This window comes from Erpetoichthys calabaricus, chromosome 2, assembly GCF_900747795.2.
Source record: "Erpetoichthys calabaricus chromosome 2, fErpCal1.3, whole genome shotgun sequence".
Classification (NCBI taxonomy): domain Eukaryota; kingdom Metazoa; phylum Chordata; class Cladistia; order Polypteriformes; family Polypteridae; genus Erpetoichthys; species Erpetoichthys calabaricus.
Genome location: NC_041395.2, coordinates 85534635 through 85543050, shown reverse-complemented (window position 1 = coordinate 85543050; position 8416 = coordinate 85534635). Strand labels below are relative to the sequence as shown.

The following is an 8416-nucleotide window of genomic DNA, read 5'->3' as shown; positions in this document are numbered from 1 at the left end:
TCTATCTATCTATCTATCTATCTATCTATCTATCTATCTATCTATCTATCTATCTATCTATCTACTACAGATCTCTGCAAGCTGACAATGAAAAAGTAATCTTATTAGGCGTTTAAGCTCAGAGGTTTAGAAAATAAACTCTTTCAAAAATTCTTGTAATTTTTACATAGAATCACTTTATACTGGTCTTTTTGAAGAAGACAACAATTGAAATCATCACTTGTTTTGCAGCATGGCATTACTAAAGCTGTTTTACAATAACCCTTCAAGTAAAGTGAGTAAATATTAGTGCCCATCTTAGTTTAGAAACGCAAGACAAATCCAATCTATCGGCAATACTACAGAGCCAAGATGTTGTTAAAATGTTACACCCGTTCAATATAATACTGCAGTATTCAGGCAGAGTTTGTAGTAGTGGCCTGACTATTTTCCAGTTATTTTTAGTTACCATTTTCTACTAAAATAATATGCTTCCTTTTCAAAAAGGATTAAGTTCAGGGTAGTTTTAGAGTTACCCCAAAGTATAAGGTTTTATTACATAACATAAAATATCATTGTTTTTTAACAAATGTTTTATAAAAATGAAGAAAAAAATCCCACAATTTTTCATAAGTGTGAAATTTGGTACAAGAGGGTTATTACATGCCATTTAGTGTCACACAATAAAAGAATTTTTTCCATTTTTTCATGTAGGCATTTACTTTCATTTAATTTGTCTTATGGCTCAATTTCCAGGAAGTCTTGCAATAACTGTTAGCACAGAACATGAAGAACTATTCAAAATGTGATGACAAGTATTGATGAGTGTTTATTTTACATGCCAGTGTGTATTTATCGTTAAGTATGCCATCATTGCATTCTCCATAGATGCATGCCTGCATGGTGTAATGTAGATTCATAGGAGGGCTATCTTTGAAACAAGTGTGAACCCACTTTTGTAAAAAAGTAATGTGAATTAAAACATTTCAGGGGACTACCAGCATTGAAAAAAAGGAGATACATCTTGGTTTGAAGTAAAAATGATACAGAAGCTTCTGATTTTTCAAACAGATCATTTTATTTCCAAGCATTATATATATGATGATATACAATACTTGTGTGGGAAACATAAAATGTATTTAAAGATTACTCCATAAACACTCAATTTGACCATATACTGTATATATACAGTAATACTGTATATATATAAACATACACAAGTACAACAATTTCCTTTTTGCATGTAGAGAATCATTCATTTTTCTTGTCTGGCAACCCATTCACTGATATTGTCTCACTATGTACGACTGTTTGTGGTAGTAAACATTAAAAATGTCTTTACAGTTAGTTGTTGGAATCTTATGTCAGGCAAGAATGAGAAAGCCTGCAAAGGAATAAAGCCAAAATATGTGGTATACAGGATGTAGGAAAATATGATATAATGCCAAGGATGTGACTTTGAGAAACTGAAGAAAAAAATGTCCTTTTATAAGAACCTTCTCATTATCTTTTGCTTTTTAAAAATCTAGTGGATAGCAATTCCAGTCTGAAACATAAAAGAAAAATAAACATTCAGTGTGTAACACTAGCTATAAAACATTCACACAAACTTTCACATTCAGGAAGCTATAATTCAGTCTACCTTATAGTCATTAGAGATTGTTTAAAATTATAATTTTAAATATTTGTGCAAGACATAACTAATGCTAAAGACTTTATTAATCACTGAAAAAATGTAAGACTTTCAGGCTTCATATTTATCTATAAACCAATACTTTTGTTATCATTCTTTTTATAGTGCACAGTTATGACAATTTAAATAAATATTTGCATTTTATATACTAACAAAGAACTTCAGATGAAATGTTGGAGAAACAAGAAATGTAAAATGAATACACTTCCAGGTCCTTTCATAAACTACCTGTTCTGTACGATTAGTTTTACATGAATTTCTTAACTAAAGTATGAAATAACAATCAATATATATTTATAGGAATTATTTAGTACTTAAGCAGTTCACAAACAACAAACAGCACTGGAGCACTGCGAGGAACAGTCCAGTCTGCTGTTCTCTTCACTCTGTACATTTCCAACTGTAAATATAACACAAGGTCATGTCAGTTTCAGAAATTCTGAAATGATTCTATACTTGTGGGGTGTATTAATAAGGGGGATAAGACAAGAATATAGGAGTCTGATGGAGAACTTTGTTTCTTGGTGCTTAGAGAATCATCTGCATCTTAACATCAGCAAAGCCAAAGAACTGCTTATTGACTTTTGCTGCACCAAACAGCCGCTATGTCTGGTCACTATTCAAGGTATGGATTAAGAGGTGGCGCACTCCTACAAGCTCTTGGCGGTCTATACTCATGACAGGTTTAACTGGTCTCAGAAGACAAAGGAACTATATAAGAAAGGGCAGAGCAGGCTTATTTTTCATAGGAGACTGCGTTAATTTGTTATTAGAAGTGACATCCTTCACATCTTCTATAACTCTGTGATGGCCAGTACGATTTTCTACACTGTGGTGTGCTGCCCTGGTAACATTACTTCAGGAGAGGCTCACCAAATTAACAAGCTTAGTAAAAGGACAAGTTAAGTTATGGGACACACTCTGGACCCCCAGGTGGTACCAGAGGAGATAATGAAGAAAATTATGAACAATGCTGCACATCCTTTCTCTGATACAGTAAGACTAAAAACTTTCAGCCAATGAATTATTCAGCAGAAGTGTGTTGAGAAACGCTATTGGGGTTCTTTATACCAACACTAATACGTCTGGATAATGCCTCACTGTGACAGTGACTGCCAAGTTGGAAATTTTATTTTCTTTCCTCTTTATTTTTTCTTCCTTTTTAGTGAAAAATCAAGCAAAATGACACTTTTTATTGGTTAACTAAAAAGATTACGATACGCAAGCTTTCTAGGTAACTCAGGCCCCTCCTTCAGGCAAGATGTAATTAGGCCTGAGTTGCCTTGAAAGCTTGCATATTGTAATTTTTTAGTTAGCCAATAAAAGGTGTTATTTTACTTGACTTCCCACTACATCCATAATGGCTAACATGGTACAACACCCTTGTACTTCCTTTACAGTCATTCTGGTATGTGTCCAGATCATAGTATGTCTGTGTTTATTCATTTATTTGGGGACAAATAAAGTTCATAAGTATGCTGCAAAATCATGACAAGGGCTAAATGTGGATTTATTCATGGAAGTACTTCAAGGACTAGTTCTTTTGGGAATGTCTTAGCTATTGTAACTGTTTTCAGTCCAATCGATTCCTTTTTCAAATTTAAACTTCTGACTTTAACTAATTCCCAGTGTATTTAAATCATTTATTTTCCATTTGATAACTAAAATTCTTTGTTTCACTTCTTACAAAATTTAGCAAAGATGTTTTAAACACAACTGGATTCTCTCATTTAAACCTGTGTAAATTTAGCTCTCCTTTATTTCTTTCTAAGCATTTTAGAAAATGTTAAATGACACAAAAGTAAAGCATTAGCAATTTATCTTTGAATTTTCCTAAAAAATAAATTATGTAATATTTTTTTTTACTTTTCAGGTTAAATCTAAATGCAAATATTATTATGCAAATGTTTCATTAAAGTCAGGAAACAACATCTGAATGTGAAACAGATTCAACTGAAAGCAAGGAACCATGATGTTCTTCCAACACTGATAATAGGATACATTAGTATTCAAATTGCAGAACTCTCTTTATGTTAAAATGGATTTTAGTTCCCATACACATAGATCTAAATTCAGCTCAATAAGCATACAGTATTTTAAAAAAAATTACAACAAAATTAATTACACTTTGAGCACCTGTCACTTGAGAAGTAAAATATTATAAAAAATGATATATCTGAGTTGTATGTTCATTACCATTTCAACCTTGTATGAAACAGCTTTTATTCCACAGTAAGATATAACAGAAGCCACACAGAACTCCAGACATGAAAATGTTAATAGAGCACCTGCAATTCCATGTTGTCCAATCTAACAAAGAAAAATAGGTTAACATGCAAAATTTTTACTAAAAATGCTATCATACATATTTCTAAAAACAATTATCTCTCTTCATGTTGTGTGAAAATTCTAAATTATTATCTGGATATCAATAAAGTAATAGAAAATAGAAAAATGTAATAGTAGTTGAGTCTTTTATACCATTATATTTTACTCAATATGAACCATCCACCTCTATTAGTAGTCATTGTAAATTAGGGTGTATCTGTACTGTTTATCCTAGTATGACTAGTCAATATAGTGTCTGTGCTCTTTAATGTGCAAGTAAAACACCCAAAAAACATGTATGCACTTTGTTTTCTTTCTTTCATATTCATACTGCTTCATAGCTTCTCACTAAAATTATCTTTCCTGATTCTCTGTGTTATATTAATACATGATGCACTCTAGTGGAGGTATAATACAGTGGAAATCTAATAAAATATGTTGGTCAAGGACTTGCATCATGGTACAATGATTATCACTGCCTTTATACAGCCTTAGGAAGCTATGTTATAATTCAAATTTTTCCTACAAATGGAAAATTTGTTCTTGAATAGTTAGCCTTCTTTAACTCCTGCAGATATTCATATTGTTGCTACTGTAAAATGACAAAAGTACCTTCAAACATGCTAAGGTGAAAGAGTGTGTTATTCAGTTGGTGTCAAAGGGCAATAAACAGAAGATTGTGCCAAAGCTAGGAAATATCGTTTCAAACCACATGACATGTTCTATTCTTTAACCAGTCATTTATTATGTCAAATAATGAGAATTTATGTTACAATTTGAAGGCATTATTGCAATCTCTATCATGATATCCACAGAGAATGAGACTAAAATGATAAAATCTCAAAAAATGTAAAAAAAATGCACAATTTGATTAATTAATGTTAACAAAGCAAAATTGAAGAAATCAATTTAAAAATCTTAATAACACTAAAATTACTAAAGTCTCAAATTGAAAAACAAACATTACAAATAAAATGTCTTGAAGCAGAAGAGTCTCAAGCCCAATCATATAAACAATAAACTAAAAGCTTATTAATGCCATAAAGATGTGCTAGGGCAAATGAAAGTTATTGTATATAGTTTTTTTTATGTAACTGCAGCTATAATGACTGCTACATCAGAGTGTCATAATTGAAATTGAGGACCACAGCCATTAAATCAATTAAGTCAAAGTGTTACGAACTAAAGAGATTCTAAGCAAAAAGTTCAGAAATATACCAAAAATGTCCACTAGAAAAATTGTCAGTCCCTGGCTAGCCAAGAAAACATATACTCTTTATTAAAAAAGAAAAAAAAGATTTATTATAAAAAATGTTCAAAAACAGTGACGCTTCAAAGAGAACAAAAAAAGAAAAAAAAAAAACACAGAAGACAATGCCTCTAAGATATGCAATCCCAACAGCAATTATAGTCCCAACACAAAATCTAAAGAATGGTCAAAAGACAGATTGCAAGATCACAAATATCCATTAAATCACAAAGAGCAATGGACACAGGAGAACTAACCAACCACCTAGCTCATTCAATGAACCGCAAAGGACTGTAGATTTTTCTCAACTTCTATAGGGTCGAGGGCAGTCCCTTGCAGTTTTGGACAGGTGGCCCTACCTCTTGAGGCATCATCCACAAAACACACAGAACATGGCAGAAGATACTTAGACACACATAAATTAAATAATTCATACTCTTAACATAAAAAAATGAACAACATAGACAAAAATTTTGGTGGTGGACCCTACCCTAGGTGAAACACGGAATAAACAGCCAAGGAAAAATCAAAGCAAAAAAAGTCTGAAGTAGTGTAAGCCAACCTAATTCAGGATGTTAATAAGAAATATAGTGATTAAGATCAAAAGGTAGAAGTACATAATAATCAATAATCGTTGTGTCAGATATTTGACATATTAAAGTGGGTGCTTCAATGTAAATGTTTAAAGTCTAAATATTCTCAATCTTAATAGAATACAGTGATCCCTCGCTATATCGCGCTTCGCCTTTCGCGGCTTCACTCTATCGCGGATTTTATATGTAAGCATATTTAAATATATATCGCGGATTTTTTGCTGGTTCGCGGATTTCTGAGGACAATGGGTCTTTTAATTTCTGGTACATGCTTCCTCAGTTGGTTTGCCCAGTTGATTTCATACAAGGGACGCTATTGGCAGATGGCTGAGAAGCTACCCAACTTACTTTTCTCTCTCTCTCTCTTGCGCTGACTTTCTCTGATCCTGACGTAGGGGGTGTGAGCAGGGGGGCTGTTCGCACACCTAGACGATAGGGACGCTTGTCTAAAAATGCTGAAAGATTATCTTCACGTTGCTACCTTCTGTGCAGCTGCTTCATGAAGCGACATGCTGCACGGTGCTTTGCATACTTAAAAGCTCGAAGGGCACGTATTGATTTTTGACTGTTTGTTTTTCTCTGTCTCTCTCTCTCTCTCTCTCTCTCCCTGCTCCTGACGGAGGGGGTGTGAGCTGCCGCCTTCAACAGCTTTGTGCCGCGGTGCTTCACATACTTAAAAGCCAAACAGCCCTATTGATTTGTTTGCTTTCCTATCTCTTTCTGACAGGCTCTGCTCCTGATGCGCACTCCTTTGAAGAGGAAGATATGTTTGCATTCTTTTAATTGTGAGACAGAACTGTCATCTCTGTCTTGTCATGGAGCACAGTTTAAACTTTTGAAAAAGAGACAAATGTTTGTTTGCAGTGTTTGAATAACGTTCCTGTCTCTCTACAACCTCCTGTGTTTCAGCGCAAATCTGTGACCCAAGCATGACAATATAAAAATAACCATATGAACATATGGTTTCTACTTCGCGGATTTTCTTATTTCGCGGGTGGCTCTGAAACGCAACCCCCGCGATGGAGGAGGGATTACTGTATTGTAATTTTTTTCACCTTCTGATTGAGGTCCATAGAGGTCTAGATCCTTAGAAAAAGGATCAAAAATAAAAAATAGCACCATATTCATAACCAATGACCTTGATATAATGTAAAATTGTACCTCTCATACTTATATTTAAAATTTGTCATTTTTAACCATCTGGAAGTGGCTTTTAGAGGGCTAGGACCACTGGTAAAAAATCAAACTTCAAAAATTATATTGCATTTTTTCATCAAGAATCAAGGAGTCATTTCTTATTCCCATTAAAGTCAATAAACTAAAGACATAATTAAAACTTCAGGCCATTAAGTTTAAATTATATATGTTCTTGTTTTCCACATGAACACAGAGAAGGATGCATGAAGATTCTAACAAAAATAATCAATTTTATTAAGATTACTGATATATGTTAATATGATATTATTATAACTATAATTACTATTTCAACAAGCCTCCAGTTTTAGTCCAGTACACAAAGTTGAAGCTTGCTGGGTATATTGACAAGTTCTTAATACAAGTAACCTATTACAGTAACTCTTAATAGGCTCTCAATGTCTGATGTGATGTTGTCACGTGCTGCATTTACATTTTTCAGCATGCAATGTAATTAATTTACTTGTAAAACAGTTGACACAATCACACAGTATGAAAGTATTTACTTTAGTGATGGCCATACCCTTTCTGTCCTGATTGGAATTGAATTGATTACCCATGATGCAATCTCAGAAAGAGTTGACATTAACAGTTTTGAGGGGATTCTTTTAGAGGTTGAGGGGCACAACAGTGCCCGAGGGTGGTAGATTGTGAAGAAGCACAGTGTAGAGTCTCCTAGGTGTTTCCCTTTTAGTGACTTTTGTTATGTGTCATTCATAACCCCTACACTACCAAGTTTTTATTTTCTAAAAAGCAGTTTAGGTCAGTCTGTGCCATTTAAAGTCCTTAAAAGGAATGGTACTGCACTATAATAATAGTAAAAGATTGCTATATAAAAAAAAAAAACTTCATAGGTAATTTTTTTTTTGATCATCAGTGTTATATTACAGTTTATTGTACACAATTTTACTTTGTGGTTATTTAGTATATACTGTAGTATAACAATGTGACTGATGAAATTTGTCACAGCATGTTATTTAAAATCTTCATTGGCTTTATACAAAGTTTCCATTTAACTTAACTACAGATATTTAACTTAAAACAAAACTTTTTTTCATTTCAGAAAAAGTAAAAAAAATGTGATAAAAAGTTTTTTTTTTTTGATCCAAATGGTATTAAGGTGTTATTTTAAGTAAACATTGTATCTTCTAACACATATAAAGGATAGATTATGCTGTGATCTGTCTCTAAAAATTCAGTATTACAGCATGTTTATAAAAAAGAAATTACTTACCATTGCCATGTTTCTGATTATTAGGCAGTCGCTGATGTTTGTGGAATTATTAATGGGAAAACTGCATTGGTAAGGATACGGAATCATTAAATCAATTAAATACAAGGCTATTGCAGCTGCACTTAATATAACAGCAATAATGTTGA

General features: G+C 32.9%; 1 protein-coding gene across 1 annotated transcript in view; it reads right to left on the bottom strand.

Moving 5' to 3' along the window:
- Positions 1–1274: 1274 nt before the first annotated feature.
- The window catches only part of LOC114645288 (membrane-spanning 4-domains subfamily A member 15-like), a 23466-nt gene continuing 16324 nt past the window's right edge, over positions 1275–8416 (bottom strand). The window contains exons 5-7 of the mRNA XM_028793156.2: positions 8271–8416; positions 3869–3982; positions 1275–1525 (exon numbers count right to left, since the gene is read on the bottom strand). The exon at positions 8271–8416 is cut by the window's right edge and continues 19 nt beyond it. Of these exons, the coding sequence (XP_028648989.1) occupies positions 1505–1525; positions 3869–3982; positions 8271–8416 (281 nt within the window). The 3' untranslated portion in view covers positions 1275–1504. The remainder of the gene's footprint in view (positions 1526–3868; positions 3983–8270) is intronic.